The following is a 19,048-nucleotide window of genomic DNA, read 5'->3' as shown; positions in this document are numbered from 1 at the left end:
TTCTTAGGTTACAATGTTGGTCTGCTAGAGGCATACCTCCTTTACTGCTGGTCCCTTGGATGTCTGCAGTTTCTTTTGTGTCTGCAGTCTTGGTACCCCACTGCTATTGTAGGGTACCTATGTCTGTGTTCCTACATATACTAAGACCGCTCTGTAGGTGTAGAGCCCACCTTTCCTTTTCACCTTTCCTAGGAGAGTGCTTTGGTACGTCCCATCAGTAAGGTGTCCCCTGATGAAGAGTGACCGAGAAAAGGAGATTTTTTTGTACTCACCATAAAATCTCTTTCTCTTAGCCTTCTTTGGGGGACACCACGCCCACCCATTTCTTCATCCTTTTTCCGGACTATTTTTTCCGGCTCTTGGGTTGTTATCCGGGATTCCTTTTTAGGGTCCTTCGGACATATTTCTTTGTTGGCTTCTCCTACTGCTTTGTGACAAAACTGATTACCTCACTGCAGGTTGGCGGGTATATCCTGCCAAGGAGGAGCCGACTTTTTTTTCCTAGTGTCAGCGCCTCCTAGTGGCAGGAGCATATTTCCATCAGTAAGGTGTCCCCAATGTTTTTTTTTTTCTTTTTTGTAAGTAAGGCTCACATCACTGAGTTCCATCTCGTTCAGGGTTTGTCTGTTGCCAAACAAAGGAGCCAAACCATCCCTTTGCACAACGGACCCCACCGGGTCCTTTCTGATCCCATTGATTGTTATTTTGGGGGTGGGGTTGAGCGGAGAAAAAATATTGGACATGCAGTATTTCTTTTTCTGCTTAACTTTAATATTGTGGTCATGGAGTCTCCTTTAGCGGAGCTCAAGAGTGATGTAAACAAGCCCTTATTCATTTTAAGATTTCTGCATAGCCTTTTCTAAGCATCTCTACGCACCTTCATTGTTTTAGGTAAATATTGTGGTTGATCCCAGCCATGTGACTAATTCTTCCTGAGAACATTTTGTATGTATTTGTTTACTAGGTTGCATTAATCATGTATTAATGGGATTGCTTTTTTGTTTCTTGAGACGCTCACTATTCCGATACAATGCTTGTTTTCCATGCAGACTTTGGCCCTGGAAGCTCCTGCCAGAATTAAAAACAAGGCTCCCCCTGCAGATTGGCCACAAGAGGGAGAGATCATTTTTGAAACTGCAGGAATGCGATACAGAGAGAACCTACCCTTGGTACTAAAGAAAGTGTCATTTACCATCAAGCCAAAAGAGAAGGTTGGAATAGTGGGAAGGACTGGCTCAGGTAACAGAAACATTCATTTAAAGTCGCTGTGCAGTTATGAGAATGTCTTTGTTTAAAGTGTTTGTAGTTCAATTTTGATCAATGCTATGTTGAATTCCATCCTGTAGGAAAGAGCTCACTCGGCATGGCACTTTTTCGACTCGTGGAGCTTTCTAATGGTTGTATAAAAATCGATGGCGTAAATATTAGTGATATTGGCTTGGCAGATCTGCGCAGCAAGCTATCCATTATACCCCAGGAGCCTGTCTTGTTTAGTGGCACTGTTCGGTAAGCACATTTAATCCTTTCCTGACAGACAATTTTAATTTCCATTTTAAAAGCCATAACTATTTCTGTTTTCCATCTACATGATCATATGTGGGCTTGTTTTATGCAAGACCGCTTGCACTTTGTATTGATATGACTCATTTGACACAAAATGTACAGCAAACCCGAAAACCAAATGTGCTTTAAGTACCCAATAACCGTATTCTGACCCCTATAACTTTTATTTCTCGATCTTCAGACCTGTGTGAGGGCTAGTTGTTTTGAATGACATTTCTTCAGATGGGGCTATTTGATCACTTTTCTTTTCTTCTTTTTTTTTCTTATCAGGGAATTGTGTATTATGCACAGCTCCCTTAGTTCCCATGCTTTTTTTTTTTCTCTTGATAAATAGTGACCAAATCTCATAAATTCTGGCATTTGATCATTTCTGATTTTTTTTTGTGTTTTGTTTAGAATAGTTTTTATTAAAAAAAAATGTTGGATTCTTTTGAATTTTTATAAGGGGAACAGCATATAAATATTTCTTATATACAGTGATCCGCCGACATACGATAATCTCAACATACAATGGCCTCTCAGAGGCCATCGCATATTGAAGGCAGCATCAACATACAATGCTTTTGTATGTCGGGGCCATCGCATAAACGGCTATTTAACAGCGCAGACTGCTTCTACTGCCGCCAGATAGCCGTTTAAGGTGCCCCGTGTGCTCAGGTGATTGTCACTCGCCTGTCCCCAGCGCTCCGGACCGTTCTCTTCAGGATCCCCTGCATCGCCGTTGCTCTCCGTCGTCGCAGCGCACGCCATCCCGTCACCCTATAGGAGCGGCGTGCACAGCAACGTGATGACTGAGATGAAGAGCGACGATCCCAGGCAGCAGAGACTGTCCGGAGCGGCGGGGACACCCCGGGGACGCGGCAACATCGATGGAGGGCGACATCAAGGGCAGCGGTGACTGTCCGGAGCGGCGGGGACAGGTGAGTATAACGTCCTATACTTTTCATTGCACGGATCCCTCAACATACGATTGTTTCAACTAACGATGGATCATTTGGAACCAATTACCATCGTATGTTGAGGGACCACTGTACTATGTCTGCTGCTGAAATTCTGAAGTCTACACTGTGCAAGGCAATCCGACCAATGTGATTCTGCTGCATCTGAATTTCCGATTTGGAATTCCTGTCAGAAAATCGGTAGTGTGTACCTAGCCTTACCCTTAGCACAAGGCCAAGTTGACACTCTATTGCTTACAGCAGAAAAAGGTAAAGGTTTTTGGAGTGGCCATCACAATCGCCTTAATTAAATATCATAAAGCCACTCTGAAGAGATCTTAAATGTGAGGTTTAACCTGGAGGCATTTTGCTAAAATGAATAGGCAGCTATACTACCTGTAAGAATTTGGGGCCTCATAGACAACTATTACAAAACACTGCATCATGTTATTAATGTTAAAGGGGGCAATGCACAGTATTAAGAATGAAGGATATGCGAATATATATATATATATATATATATATATATATATATACATATACACTGTTTTTTTTTCCACCTTGTTTTCATTGTGCCATTTTGTGCCAACAGTTGAGTATGGTTTCCATAACAAACACTGTAAATGTGTGTTGCCGGTTCACTTAAAAATGGACTAAATTGTTGGTACCCTTCCATAGCAGAAATAACTTGAAACTAACAAAAGTATAACAAGTAAAAATTAACAGAAAATTACCTGCTAAAAAAAAACAGATATTGTTTTTGAAAGACAAAATAATAAAATTGACCTGGACAAAAATGATGGTACTTGAACGTAATATTTTGTTGCACAATTTTTTGAAGCAGTCACTGCTATCAAATGATTTCTGTAATTCTCTGAGACTTCTTCACTTGTCTCCAGGTATCTTACCCCACTCCTCATAAGATACTGCTTCAGCTGTGAAGGGTGTTTTCTCCAGACTGCAGGTATCAGCTCCCTCCATAAATGTTCAATATGATTGAGGTCAGGGCTCATAGAAGCCCACTTTTGAATAATGCAATGTTTACTCTGTGTGTTAGATGGTCATTAGAGGACCTATGTCCTGAAACTGAAACAAAGCTTCCTTACACTGGGCAACACATTTTGCTCCAAAATGCCTTGATAGTCCTGGGATTTCAGTGTGAAAAGTGTAGGAGTCTCATTGAGAGTTACAGAAATCATCTGATTTCAGTGACTGCCTCAAAATGTTGTTTAACAAATATTAAGTTCAGGTACCATCATTTGTGTACAGGACAGTGTCATTATTCTGTTTTTCAAAATGACTGGTAAACCACAATTCAAAGACAATGTCTGATTTTCATCAGTTAATTTTCTGTAAATTTTTATTCATTATTACTTTCGTCAGTTTTAACTTATTTCTGGGAGCATTGTGGTTTTTTTTGTCTAACTGAAGGGTACCAACAATTTTGTTCACAGCTGTATATTACCAATTCTCCAGGGGTATGCACAACTGTACATCCCTGTACTGTTTTCTCCCCCTATGGATCTGATCACTTCTTGGCTTCCTCTCTGAACTGAACTGTACCTTTGCTGTTGCCATGCAACAGTGCAGCTGCTTTCCCACAATCCCCCTTGCTTGCATGTACAGTGGAGACTAAAAGCTATTACTCCTGGGACAATGCAGGAGATTGCGTTTTGACAGTTACATCAGTCTTAGGGCATCTTCTGAAACTGTCTGACATACTCAGGACAACACAAAGCAAGCACATGGGGGATTAGAAAATAGAACTCTATCGAACAGTTTATTTTCAGAAATGCCTGTATATTTGAAATATATTTTCACATAGGGGGAGATTTATCAAAACCTGTGCAAAGGAAACGTTTCCTAGTTGCCCATAGCAACCAATCAGCTTGCTTGCTTTCATTTTTAACAAGGCCTTTGCAAAATGAAAGAAGCGATCTGATTGGTTGCTATGGGCAACTGGGCAACTTTTCCTCTGCACAGGTTTTGATAAATCTCCCCCATAGTGCTTCAGTTTAAATCTATTTATCCTCATGGAAAAATCCCTCTAAATACTTAAGAGGGCAGTACTATTGATAAAAGTTTGCAATCAATAGCTAGCCAAACTTGCTGCATGACAAGGTCATCGTCATGCTAAGCCTGATTTTCAGGTCTGCATGTTTATTAATTGTATTGTCAATTCCACAACAAGCAAAGAAAGAATGGAGCACTCACCAGATCTTCAGGGATAATTCAAGCTTCTTTTATCTCATCTTGCTTGATGGAGCACTCACCATGTCTTCATGGATAATTCAAGCTTCTTTTATTTCATCTTGCTTGACAGCATATGCACATACGGGGGAGAGCGGACATACAGACAGGTAGGGGAGAGGCTTGAGACTTTATGGGGGTCTTCTGTGCCATGAAGAATAAGTATTGAACACATCACCCTTTTTTCACTAAATATATTTCCAAAAGTGCTATTGACATGTAGTTTTACCAGGTGTTGGTAACAACCCCAGTAATTCGTACATAATACATACAAAGAAACCAAAACAGATATGCTCAAAAATGAAGTTATGTGTAATAATATGGAGGAAAGGAAAAAAGTATTGAGCACATGAAGGGAGGTGCAAATAGGCATGGAAAGCCAAGAAAATTTTTTTTATCTGTCAGTAGTTAAAAACCAATCCAGCCTTTTGTAAGTTTAAATTCATCTCAACTGGTTCAGTCCCAACTGATGTCCTACAAAAGTCTCATTGCCATGGTGTCACTCAAGACGCATCTTATAATGGTAAAAGCAAAGAGCTGTCTCAAGACCTTCACAACCTAATTATTAGAAAACTTTACATAACCTTGGAGTTGGTTACAGGTGCATTTCTAACTTTCAGAATGTTCCATTGAGCACTGTTGGGGGCCATAATATGGAAGTGGAAAGACAATCATTTCACCATAAATTTGCCTCAACCGGGTGCACCTTGCAGGATTTCTGACAGAGGAGTGAAATGAATAATCAGAAGAAATGTCAAAGAGCCATAGACCACTTGTTAATTCCAGGTCTTATTGAAGCTCTCCACCACAATGGACACTGTGCACATTCACCACGCAAGACTCCATTGCTGAATAAAAAGCATGTTCAAGCTTGTTTTAAAGGGGTACTCCGGCGGTTATACATCTTATCCCCTATCCAAAGGATAGGGGATAAGATGCCTGATTGCGGGGGTCCAGCCGCTGGGAACCCCCGTGATCTTGCACGCAGCACCCCAGTTAAAATCAGTCCCCTGAGCATGTTCGCTCCGGGTCTGATTACCGGTGACCACGGGGCAGACAGCCTCCGCCCCCGTGTGACATCACGCTCCGCCCCTCAATGCAAGCCTATGGGAGGGGGCGGAGAGGGGTTAAAGTTCCGAGCACTACAGATGTCCTTTAAGGATCTAAAAAAAGGTAAAACCTACTATTCATTCGCCTTTTCTGGTCTGGCACCTATGTCTGCTTCTACTTTCTGGCACCATTTGATTTGAAAACATTTGTTTTCCAATCGTTTCCACCGGAGTTCCACTTTAATAGACTTACACTTCCTCCCTTCGAACCTCCTGATGTAAGTGGACCTGAATTGGCTTTCTTACAAAGTTTTGTTCTTAGTAGCCATCACCTGTGCTGAAAGACTGGGAGAGCTACAAGCACTTTCTACCTGTGAACCATACTTAAAAATTGTGCCTGATGCAGTACGTATTCGAACGATGCCTTCATTTATTCCTAAGGTACCTTCCACGAACAACATTAACAGGGAGTCAGTTCTTCCAGTCTTCTTTCCCAATCCGGTCTCTGACGAAGAACATCAATTTCACTCCCTTGTTGTGAAGAGGGCGCTATCCTGTTATCTTTCCAAGGTTCAAGATTTCACTAGTGATTAGAATTTTTGTCCTGTTTTCAGGTCCAAGAAAGGGTATGGGAGGCTTGAAAGATACTCTGGGGTGTTAGATAAAGACATTACAGAAGCTTGTGCGTTGGAGGGTAAAGAACCACCTCATCTGTTAAGAGCACATTCTATGAGATTAATGTCAAATCTGTAATGCAGCTTCCTGGACGCCATTGTCGACATTCATCAGGCAGTATCACTCGACACTCAGGCCAGGAACCCAGCCTTCAGCATAGCAGTATTATCAGCAGTTATAATCCATACTGTGCTGCCGTTAGGACGAAGAAGAAAGTTGGAATTTTACTTAACGTAATTATACTTAGAGTCAAAGGCAGCACGCTTACACTCCCAATAAATTTTATTTGCATGAGTTTGGTTTTAATTATTACACAGGTTGGTTCAGTGCGCTGGGTCCCTTTTTATGCCTATTGTTATGGTAATTGTGTACTTAATTGTCTATTTAAATAGTCTAGGTGGGCGGTTCTAATGAGGAGACTGAAGATTTCAATATCCATACTGTGAATTAGGGATCGACCGATATAGTTTTTTTAAGGACCGATACCGATACTCTGTGGAGGTTAGGGCCGATAGCCGATAACTTATACCGATATTCCGGTATAAGTTAACGCTGAAGATCATTGATTTAAAGCGGGCGCTTTAAATCAATGAACTGCAGCGGCTTTTGTGGTGCCAGAGACCACAGCTGCTGCCATCCTCCCCCTGCCTGTCCTGAGTCCTATCACAGAGCTGTCACTGTGCGCACTGACGGTGACGTAGAGTTGAGGACATCACACTTGCGCTGCACAGTGTAACACAGGATGCGCAGGAGCCTGAAATAGCGCGGATCCCGGGAACAGGTAATTATAAAACCGGGAATGGGGGAGGCAATGGGGCGGAGGCGGTCTCTGGCCGGGGTGGTGCGGCGCGGTGTGATGGTGGGCGGTGCGGGGGGCGGGGCATTATCGGATTATCGTCAAGGTAATTGCCGATACCGATAACGTCCAAAATCGTGAATATTGGCCGATAATATCGGCCAAACCGATAATCTGTCGATCCCTACTGTGAATATCCATATTTATGTTCCCCTGGGATGGGGAGGATGAAGATTTTAGCATATACAATGTGTTGCCAAGCATCATAGATGTGAGGTCTAATGCTTGGTTCCCTTGAAATAACCTTTGGAAATATATTTTACATTTTTATTTGTTTTTGAATAGCTGCAGCGTGACTGAATTTACTCATAATAAATATTTTTAAGAGTCTCTTGGTCTGTAAACAGAACTTAGCCCAGGGTATAGTCTGTTTAGCTCATGTTACTAATGGTAATTTTATAGATATCTGGAGTAGAGCTGCTATTAGCTTATGGTTTTGGAGTGTAATCTAAGACTTCCATATAATAGCCTTGATGGTGGCAACAAAAGTGGTTTATACTGGAGTTTGGGCAATATTGACTTATTGCACACCCGAACTTCCATATTCATAGTAGTCATCGGTGACAGGCATGTTGTCTTTTAGGCTCTTTATGTGGCTGTTTGGCTTAATTGCTTATTAGTAGTAGTCTGCTCTTGACTGGTGAATCACATTAAATATATATGTTGGTGTATGATGGTGGAACATATGTTAAGGTATTTGAAAGTTTCTTTTTCAGTCTACAGAAGTTTCTCTGCAAAATGGAGCATATTTGAATAAGCACATTCTAAATTTGCATTTACTTTTAAATTTTTAGTTCCAACTTGGATCCCTTTAACCAATTCACTGAAGAGCAGATTTGGGATGCGCTAGAAAGGACACACATGAAAGAATGTGTAAGTCAATGTTTCCATTGAAGTTCATTTTATGCAATTCAATGAAAATGCTTTTGTACTGTTAATTTGTGCTTGTTAAAAACCTCTTTTTCTTTGTTAGGTTGCCCAACTACCTCTTAAGCTTGAAACTGAAGTTTTTGAGAATGGAGAGAATTTCTCAGTGGGAGAACGTCAGTTAATGTGCATAGCACGAGTTTTATTACGTAGATGTAAGGTAAGCAAACAACTCAGCGTATTAGAGTTTTTAATCGGTCATTGGAGGGAAGATTATGACCTTAGGTAAAGTTGCTGCTACTAGGTAGCAAACATAAAGCAAAAAAGTACTACTGGTAGCTTGTCCTACCATGCTGTACACAACCTGTAAACCATGCACTAGGCTTTACTTTGTCTGTCTGTCTGTCTGTCTGTTACCCACCATGAGAAGGGAGAATAGTACAGATTAAGCCCATTGTTGTCTGCCTTTAACGCATATGGACGTTTATAAACGTCCATAAGCGTCTCCTGAGGTATGATGCGCTCTCAGCAGGTGAGCGCGCATCATACCCAGTGGGTATAAGCAACCAGGACCCGTGGCTAATTCCGGACATTGCCAATTGGGCTGATGTCCGGCATGAACTCTTTAGACGTGGCGATCAAAGTTGATTGCCGTGTCTAAAGTGAAAGTAAAAGCTTCCCCGTAGCTCAGTCGGGCTAATCGGGACCATCGCGGTAAAATCACAATGTCCCGATGAGCTAGAATGCAACAGGAGGGTTCCTTACCTGCCTTCTGTGCGTCCGATCGGCGATTGATTGCTCTAAGCCTGAAATCCAAGCTTGGGCAATCAACTGCCGATTACACTGATCCCTGCCATTGCAATGCAATGGCAGTGATAAATGTATTGAATCAATGTACTGCATGTTATAGTCCCCTATGGGAGCTATAACACTGCAAAAAAAGATAATTTAACCCCTTCCCTATTAAAATTTTGAATCACCCCTCTTTTGCCAATAAAAAAAAATCTGTGTAAATAAAAATAAACATATGTGGTATTGCCGCATGCGTAAATGTCCGAACTATAAAAATATATTGTTAATTAAACCGCATGGTCAATGGCGTACGCGCCAAAAATTCAAAAGTCCAAAACAGTGTATTTTTGGTCACTTTTTATACCATAAAAAAATGTATAAAAAGCGATCAAAAAGTCTGATCAAAACAAAAATGGTACCGATACTGCCCCGTACAATAAATAAGTTATAGGGGTCAGGATAGGACAATTTTAAACGTATACATTTTCCTGCATGTAGTTATGATTTTTTTCCAGAAGTAAGACCAAATCAAACCTATATAAGTAGGATATCCTTTTAATCATATGGACCTACAGAATAAAGATAAGGTGTCATTGTTACCATAGAAACTGCATAGAAACGGAAGCCCCCAAAGTTACAAAATGGCGGGGTTTTTTTCCGTTTCGCCATAGATTTTGGGGTAAAATGACTGATTTCATTACAAAGTAGAATTGGTGGCGCAAACAATAAGCTATCCTACTGATTTTTAGGTGCAAAATTTAGTGTTATTATTTTAGAAGTTGATGAGGAAAAAACTAAAATGCAAAAACTAAAAAATCCTCCGTCCTTAACCCCTTAATGACCAATGACCACGCGATGACCCCGTGTCATATCTGGTCGGTCCCGGCATGCATCTGAAGCCGGGGCTAATAGCGCATGGCAGCAATCGCGGTGCCGCACGCTATTAACCCTTTAGACGCGGCGTTCAAAGTTGAACGCTGTGTCTAAAATGAAAGTAAAAGCTTCCCGGCTACTCAGTGGGGCTGATCGGGGACCACCGCAGTGAAAATGCGGTGTCCCCATCAGTTAGGACACGAGCGGAAGTCCTCTCACCTTCCTCTGGCGCGTCCCTTTGGCGATTGATTGCTCCAAGCCTGAGATGCAGGCTTGAGCAATCGACCGCCAATAACACTGATCAATGCAAAGCTTTGCAGTCATCAGTGTAAAAGATCAGTGTGTGCAGTGTTATAGCCCCCTATGGGAGCTATAACACTGCAAACAAAAGTGTAAAAAAGTTAATAATTGTCATTTAACCCTTTCCCTGATAAAAGTCCAAATCACTCCCCTTTTCCCATAAAAAAAAATGTAAATAAATATAAACATATTTGGTATCGCCGCGTTCGTAAATGTCCGAACTATAAAAAAAATATATCATTAATCAATGGCGTATGCGGAAAAAAATTCCAAAGTCCAAAACACCGTATTTTTGGTCACTTTTTATGTCATGAAAAAATGAATAAAAAAGGATCAAAAAGTCAGATCAATACAAAGATGGTACAGCTAAAAACTTCAGATCATGGCGCAAAATTTGAGCCCTCATACCGCCCCATACGCGGTAAAATAAAGTTGTAGGGGTCAGAAGATGACATTTTTAAACGTATACATTTTCCTGCATGTAGTTATTTTTTCCAGAAGTACGACAAAATCAAACCTATATAAGTAGGTTATCATTTTAATCGTATGGTCCTACAGAATAAAGATAAGGTGTTTTTACCGAAAAATTTACTGCATAGAAACAGAAGCTCCAAAAAGTAACAAAATGGCATTTTCTTGCCGTTTTGCCGTAATTTTTTGGGTAAAATGACTGATGTCACTGCAAAGTAGAATTGGTGGCGCAAAAAATAAGCCATCATATTGATTTTTAGGTTATGATTTTTAAAAGGTGAGGAGGAAAAAATGAAAGTGGAAAAACCCGTGGTCCTTAAGGGGTTAAAGAAAAAAAAAAAAGTATAGTGAAGCACGTGCTATCCATAGGGTCATCCACTGTTCTAACCAGCCCCTCCTAGTGCCTTTTCCTTCCTAAGTGGAAGGCATGATGGAGTGACATTGCTGGAGCTATAAGGCATTATACAAGCTAAGTATACTCACTCTTGAGGAAACAGAAAAAGAGAGAATAAGGAACACAAAAGTGCCCCTGGTGAAGTATGTTAGGCACAGGTGTAGAGATACTGATTATAACACTCACCCTGTGGTGTTGCGCTCAGAGCACAACATCTAAATGCGCATGTAGAATAGAGTGGGATCCTGCAGCTTGGTTCCCCCGATCCCAGGTATCATCTGGTCTGGTAGTAGTGTAGGCAGCAGAAAAGGCATAAAAATTTAACTTTTTCAAAGCGCCATTTAATGTCTGTGTTTCACTATCTCTGTATCAGCATCTTGTCCTGATGAAGGGCCCGTTTCGGGTCTGAAACGCGTTGATTTGTGCTTGGAATAAATACTGTCTTTTATCCAAGTGGTCTTCAGTGTTGGACTGACTATTCCAAGGGGTCTGGTGCTTTGAAAAAGTTCAGTTTCTATGCCTTTTCTGCTGCCTACACTCTTGAGGAAAGGATTTTTTTTATTTCCTTGTTTCAGAGGCTTGGTTTCTTATGCTTCCTCTGCCAAAACCTCTGTTGGCATTAGAAGGGGGAACATATCTCCTTTTGATGGCAGCAGTGCATGATTCTCCCCTGGCGCATTGCGTTCCCCCAATGACCCCTTCCCGGGGGTCTGCCATCTTCCTGGCCTTCTATTCAGGTTAAAAAGCTGGGCCCTGTCATAAATTTAGCCAACAGTTTTTTGGCCTAGTGAGGCCATTCTCTTGGTGGGTGGGTGGGTGGTTGTGTGTGCGATTTCCAAACTGAAGCACAGGCATGGACAAAGTCCAGTAAGTGAGGGTGGGCTAGCATCCTTTTGTTAGGAGAGAGAGCACAAAGGAGGACTAACACAGAAGGATGCTAAGCCACCCTCACTTACTGGACTTTGTCCATGCCTGTGCTTCAGTTTGGACACAGCAATGATTTCTATAAAAAGGAAATATCATTTTCTAATGAAGTATATTAGAAAGGTTAATGTTTTGCCAAGGTGTACAACATATAAAAAGTTTTTGAATCTGACAGTGCCCATTTAATAAAGTGTACCTGTCGTTAACAAAAATTTTTTATGTAATGTAGACAATACCATTATATGTAAATTTTTAATATACATTGGTTAACAAATGTGTGTATTTTTGGCCCTACAGCTACTGTCTGTGTGCCTCTGTGGAGTAGAAATACAGGAATTGTGGAAAGACAAGCAGGGCTCTCTGCACTGAGGACAAGCAGAGCTCTCTGCAGTGAGGCTCTCTGACACGCCCCTGGCTCATGAGGATGATTAACAAGCCAGGAGCCTGCACAGAGCCCTGCTTCTATAGCCCTCACTTCCTGTATTAGGACTCCTCATAGAGACACACAGGCAATCGCTGCGGAGACAGCATTTTTTTCACCCAAAAATATACATGTTTTTTAAGCAATGCATATTACATATATATATATATATATATATATATATATATATATATATATATATAATATTAGCTACATTATGTCAAAAGTTTTTGTTAACGACTGGTACACTTTTTAAAGGAGGAGTCTGGTGGAAAACAAATTTTTTCAAATCAACTGGTGCCAGAAAGTGAGAGATTTGTAAATGAATCTTGCATGGACGCCAAGAGGGGAATTTATTAATATCTGTGCATGGTGCAAATTGACAAAAAAGCTAAAAATTTTAGGGCAAACTACTAGTGTGCTGCAAAAATTTTTTGGGGAAGATCTATGTAACATTTGGGAAATGGGTGGGGCTTTGGGCTTCAAAGGAGCTGTGGCTTTGCGCGAAGGAAGTGTAAGAATTTATTGGAATTAACACACGTCTTTGTAAATTTCCCCAAAGTGTTCAAATAGCAACTGTTTTCAGCTAAGGGCTATTAAAGGGGTTATCCAGGAAAAAACTTAGATATATATATATATATATATATATATATATATATATATATATATATAGATATATATAGATATATATATATATAGATATATAATATCTATCAACTGGCTCCAGAAAGTTATACAGATTTGTAAATTACTTCTATTAAAAAATCTTAATCCTTTCAGTACTTATGAGCTCTCTGACACGTGTCTCGGGAAACGCCCAGTTTAGAAGAGGGTTGCTATGGGAATTTGCTTCTAAACTGGGCGGTTCCCGAGACAGGTGTCATCAGAGATTACTTAGACAGAAAAGAACAACCTTAACTTCAGAAGCTCATAAGTACTGAAAGGATTAATAATTTTTAATAGAAGTAATTTACAAATCTGTTTAACTTTCTGGAGCCAGTTGATAAATATAAAAAAGTTTTTTCCTGGAATACCCCTTTAATTTTCAAGCCTTTAAATACTTTACTTTAAATTTAAACCAATATAATGATACTCTTTCAGGTTCTTATTCTTGATGAAGCTACGGCAGCCATGGACACAGAGACTGACCTTTTAATCCAGGAAACTATAAGGGAGGCATTTTCAGACTGCACAATGTTGACCATAGCGCATCGTCTCAACACTGTACTTGGGTGTGACCGTATTATGGTGCTAGCACAAGGACAGGTGAGTGACAATGTTCTAAGGGGGTATATATATTGTTCACCTTTTGCCTTCAGATGATTGCTACCGCTAAAAATGTTTTTCCTACAATGTACTAACTGGTCTGTTTAGGTCAGCTATTGATGATTTACATTTGCATGACTTTTTTCGTGAGATGCTAAAGTAAGATAACATAAGCAACAAGTTGGTGGGTGGTTTTGCCTTTATTTTTTTAATTGTAGATTGAAAAAGTAAAACCAAAAGTTGTATTCACTTGCTGTAATTCCCTGCCACTGTCCTTACAACTAAACCTGCTGCTAAACACTTAAAGCAGTACTTTTTAAAACCACTTTTGACATGTTGCTCAGACTCCTGAGAACTGCTGCGATTGCAAGTGGCAGCCAGCACATGCCTCAAGCCCTAGCTGTCAGTCAAATCCAACCTTTTCTGTGCATAAGTCTTTGCAGTGAAAAGGTTGTATCTGCCAGCGAGGGAGTCGAGCATGTTGCTGCACACTTCACCGGCTTACAACTCTCAATCGCAGCAGGTCTCAAGAGAGAGAGACTCTGTGCATCTGAACTTCAGACATGTCTAGGCAACATAACAAAAATGACATTAACGCTTTAAGATCTCAAAACAATGTTGTTTCCGGTCTCCCAGTCACTGGTCACAGCAGTGTCTTACCTCCTCATTCAAGAACACCAGGAGGGTGCTGTGCAGAGCCTGAATGCTGTCTGAATAGCTGGGGCAGGGGATTACAGCAGGTGAATTTTTTATTTTTTACTTTTTCAGCCCATCCTAGTCCTTGATTTTTTTTTTCTATTATGCTGGATGGCAAGACTTAAAGCGTACCTGTCATAGTGCAAAAAAAAGGAAAAAAAGTGATATGTTACTCAGGACCCAATCCTGATCATGTGCATATAATTTTTATGTGTCTCGGACCTATATATCCAGAGATATAAGCATTTATCTGCTGGTGAGTTACTTTTTCATTGTGCAGGCTGGAGGGGGCGTGTCAGTCTGTCTTGGGCAGTCAGCCAATCAGTACTCTCTACTCTGTAACCTTTTCCTCTCTGGTTTTATGCTGTGTCATGATACTTGGAGCTTGCCTGCAGTAATCAGAAGACATTATGGTGAATTCATAACAGGATAAAATGTATAAATATAAGAGTAGATCTTTATAAAATTAGTGCAAGGATTTTTTAGATAAAAGTACAGCATTTTTATGAATACATGTTCTATCGGTTTTATCTTCTCCTAGTAAAGCAGGATGCTAATCAGCATAGCTGTCACTATGTGTGTCATTCATCTTTCACAGACTACTGAATGTCTGATCAACTTCTTTGTCATTCAGGAGTCTGAGAAAGCTTTGACTATTTCAGCATGCTGGGAGTTGTAGTTTAGTAACAACTGAAGCTGCAATGTTTGTAAATAACTGTGTTAGAGCAGTGTTGCCTCCAGCTGTTTTAAAACTACAGCTCCCAGCATGTCCACGCATCTGTAGTTTTGCATACACAATAGAAATCTCCTATACTGGATACCGGTATGCTTTACGGCCAGTATACAGTATGCTGTAAAATCTAGACTAGTCTGTCTGGCTAAAAGACAGGTGACCCCTAGTGGTGGCTATTTTGAGCTTGAATTTCAGGTGAAAACTTTAATTTTCTTTAACAGGTGTATATTGTGAAATGTCATATTATAATGAGTCCTGCAATATATTAAAAGTTTTTAACAATGACAGTGCCTCTTTAAGGTCAACCCCTTGAGTTCCACAGAAAAAAATGTAGGAAATCATATGAACCCCTTGCAGGGGGGAAAAATTACATCATTTTAGTGCGATATGCAAACAACAAGCGTCAGCATAATAGAACAAATAGAAAAGAGTAGAACAAATTGCACTTGCCTAACTATTCATACCCTTTACTCAGTACTTAGTTTAGGACCTTTAGCAGCTATTACAGCCTCCTGTAGTCTTGGGTATGATGCCAAAAGGTTTGTACACCTGGATTAGGGGATATTCTGATACAATTCTGTGCAGATGATCTCAAGCTCTGTCAGGTTAGATGGGGACAGACGGTGGACAGTCAGGGTTCTAGTCAGAGCTTTGAAAAATGACAGAAACTACCTTATTGGTTGCTATGGTTAACTGCACCACTCTTCCTCTGTACAGGTTTTGATAAATCTCCCCCCAATGTCTTGTTGAAAGGTAAACCTTTGGCTCAGTCTGAGGGCCAGAGTACTCGATCAGGTCTTCATTAAGAATATTGATTGCGGCATCTAAAAGTCCTGAGATTAACTGTCGGTTAGTTCAGGGATGCTGATCGGGATCACTGCTGTGAAATTGCAGTGTCCCGGTCAGCAGAGAGGACAGCCGGAGGTCCCTTACCCTCAGAGGTCAAGTCCTGGGAAAAAAAGTGTGGGAACTCACCCTAGGTTTCCACTTAAAGGGGTACTAGACATCTTATACCCTATCCAAAGGATAGGGGATAAGATGTCTGATCCTGGGGGTCTTGCCGCTGGGGACCCCCACATTCTCCCTGCTGCTCACAGTGTTCGTTTAGAGCGTTGGGTGCAGCGCCAGAGGCTCATGACGTCACGGCCCCTCAATGCAAGTCTATGGGAAGGGGCGTGACGGCCGTCACGCCCCTTCCCATAGACTTGCATTGAGGGGGCATTACTGTGACCTCACGAGCCTCTGCCCTGCATCACCAGTCATCCGGCACGGAGCGAAGTTCGCTCCGTGCACCGGATGTCTGGGGTGCCACAGCAGAGATCGTGGGGGTCCCCAGCAGCGTGACCCCCACGATCAGACATCTTATCCCCTATCCTTTGGATTGGGGATAACATTTCTAGGGGCGGAGTAATCCTTTAAGGGCTGTTCCTGCAGGACTCCTGCTAATGGGAACTGCGTTCCTGCTGTGGAAAAAGTCCAGGAACTCCGTTCCCTTGAGTTCCAGCAGGACTTGAGCCCTGCTTATCCTGCTCCCTGTCGTCCGATCGTCGCTGCTTTACTGCAGCCAGCCACTGCATGTACTAGTTCCCTTTGGGGAATAAAAATAGTGAAAAAATGTGTGAAAGCAAAAAACAAACGTGAATTAACCCCTTCCCTAATAAAAATTTGAATTCCTCAAACCCCCCCCCCCCCCTTTCAAAAAGCCCTTTAATATAAAAAAAAATCCTCTTCTAAAAAAAAAAAAACTTTTCCCTATGACATTGAAAAAAAGTATTGGTAATTGGTATAGGTAAAAAAGTATAGGTATTTGTACACTGTAGGGACATCCCTACTAATGAGTCACATGACAACAGGGTGGAAAAATAGCTAATTGGGCCCAATTTGGAGATTTCCACTTAGGGGTGCAGTCACTTTTGTTGCCAAGGTTTAGACATTAAAGGGATACTCCAGTGAAAAACCATTTATTTATTTATTTATTTTTTAATCAACTGGTGCCAGAAAGTTTTAAACAAATTTGTAAATTACTTCTATTAAAAAAATCTTAATCTGTATGCTGCACATGAAGTTCTTTTATTTAAAAAAATATTTTTAAAATTTTCTGTCTGACTACAGTGCTCTCTGCTGACACCTCTGCCTGTCTCAGGAACTGTCCATAGCAGGATAGGTTGCTATGGGGATTTACTCCTACTCTGCACAGTTCCTGACATGGACAGAGGTGTCAGCAGAGAGCACTGTGGTCAGACAGAAAATAATTTTAAAAATAAAAGAACTTCCTGTGGAGCATACAGCAGCTGATATGTACTGTAAGCTTTTTAAATAGAAATAGTTTACAAATCTGTTTAACTTTCTGGCACCAGTTGATAAGAGTAACCCTTAATGGCTGTGTGTTGTGTTATTTTGAGGGGACACAACATTAAACACTTATACAGGCTGCGCACTCACTTTACATTGTAGCAGAGTGTAATTTCTTCAGTGTTGTCACATAAAAATATATATATATATTTACAAAAGGGTGAGGGGTGTACCCACTTATGTGAGATACTGTATTTATGCACACAATTTTTTTTATTCATGTTGTCATTTATGTGTGTTTTTATCGGTTACAGGTGATGGAATTTGACACCCCATCTGCTTTGCTGTCGAATGAGAATACTCGGTTCTATTCCATGTTTGCTGCAGCAGAGAACAAGGTTACCGTAAAGGGCTAAATAATGAGCACCTCAGTTAAACCTCACATTGTGGGGCTGTGCTCTGCTTCTCATTCCCTGCCTGTGGCAGGCTCAATCCCTACTTTTATTTTTCCTTGACAGAAAATACGGTATATTTTGCCTTGTTTTTTTTTTTTCCTTCTCTTGTTTTAGATTTTTTATTTTTTTTTGTTAGCACAAACAAATTCAGGACTGATTTAGGTATTTTTTTAACAGTTTGAAAGAATATTCATGTTCTATTGTATTTATTCCTATTACTAAAGGTAAAATTATATGCGTTTTCGTTACGAAATGCACTGAAAATTAAAATGGTTCAGGCAACCATAGTTCTGTGTGTAGCCAGCTTAGAATGAAGCTTTCTACATGCATCTGTATATAGCCTATATTTACTGTGAAGATGTAAGCTGGTTTATTTTATATTAAAATGAGCACTGGGTTAACTATGGAATTTGTGTGTGTGTGGATATTTTATGGAACCAGTTTTTTGGAGACCATTTTAGATAACTTTCCCAAAGTTCAGGTTATTGTAATGTGAATATTTAGGTGTTAGGGGGTTTCAATCCCATATCACTAATTATATATCAAAAGGAATTACAGTCCAATCACTTTATTTTTCAGATTGGTTTTTAACAGTTGTAAATACACAAAAAGAGAAACCTAAATCGACCCACTCCACCCTACCCACCAACAAAACTGTTCTAAGTCCACCATAAGTCCAAGTTCATATGCGCCGACTTGAAAGGTGATCAGAAGCAATACAAATAAGATAGCTCCCCAGGTATCATGTACAATATTATCATACCTATCTTCTTACTCACATAGTGAAATTTTCCAGCAGAGAAAGCGGGCGTTTCCCAGCAGGCATGTCATCTCTGAAACCGGCTGGGGGACAACTTTTGCCCTCACATTGTTGCAGCATTGTGATCAATAGAAGACCTCAGGCTCTGTGCATGTTTCAGTCTGCGCAGATTTCAGTGAGGCTCTCCTTCAGCTGTCAGTCTGTCTGGCTCTCTGTGAGAATCTGTGGAGCTTTCACTTTCTGTGCAGCTGACATACAAGCTCAGTGCAGAGAAGTACTTTCTGAGTTTGGTCTCCTGCCAGGCCAGAAGGAGACTGAACTCACTATTAATTGTGGTAGGGAACAGAACAGAGCCACTTTGCAGCCATTTTGTATATTACATTTTAAACATATTTATGTTGATAATTTTAAAATGTAAGTGAATGGCAAAGTGTCTGCTAATTACACAAGGAACAGTATATTAAGTTTTATTT

The 19,048-nt window shown here is 40.6% G+C and overlaps 1 protein-coding gene and 1 long non-coding RNA gene across 6 annotated transcripts in view; one reads left to right on the top strand and one right to left on the bottom strand.

Annotated features, from left to right (window-relative positions):
• LOC130361917 (uncharacterized) overlaps positions 1-16,196 on the bottom strand; it is a 73,469-nt gene extending 57,273 nt beyond the window's left edge. Inside the window, exon 1 of the long non-coding RNA XR_008891202.1 lies at positions 14,300-16,196. This is a non-coding gene — a long non-coding RNA (uncharacterized LOC130361917). The remainder of the gene's footprint in view (positions 1-14,299) is intronic.
• ABCC5 (ATP binding cassette subfamily C member 5) overlaps positions 1-18,218 on the top strand; it is a 169,487-nt gene extending 151,269 nt beyond the window's left edge. For all 5 annotated transcript variants that reach the window (XM_056565597.1, XM_056565595.1, XM_056565596.1 and 2 more), the window contains 6 exons: positions 1,050-1,239; positions 1,347-1,506; positions 8,126-8,204; positions 8,305-8,418; positions 13,475-13,639; positions 17,675-18,218. In XM_056565597.1, the coding sequence (XP_056421572.1) occupies positions 1,050-1,239; positions 1,347-1,506; positions 8,126-8,204; positions 8,305-8,418; positions 13,475-13,639; positions 17,675-17,776 (810 nt within the window). In that variant the 3' untranslated portion in view covers positions 17,777-18,218. The remainder of the gene's footprint in view (positions 1-1,049; positions 1,240-1,346; positions 1,507-8,125; positions 8,205-8,304; positions 8,419-13,474; positions 13,640-17,674) is intronic.
• The last annotated feature ends 830 nt before the right edge of the window (positions 18,219-19,048 follow it).

Source organism: Hyla sarda, chromosome 3 (assembly GCF_029499605.1).
Source record: "Hyla sarda isolate aHylSar1 chromosome 3, aHylSar1.hap1, whole genome shotgun sequence".
NCBI lineage: Eukaryota > Metazoa > Chordata > Amphibia > Anura > Hylidae > Hyla > Hyla sarda.
This window is presented reverse-complemented; position numbering and strand designations above follow the sequence as displayed.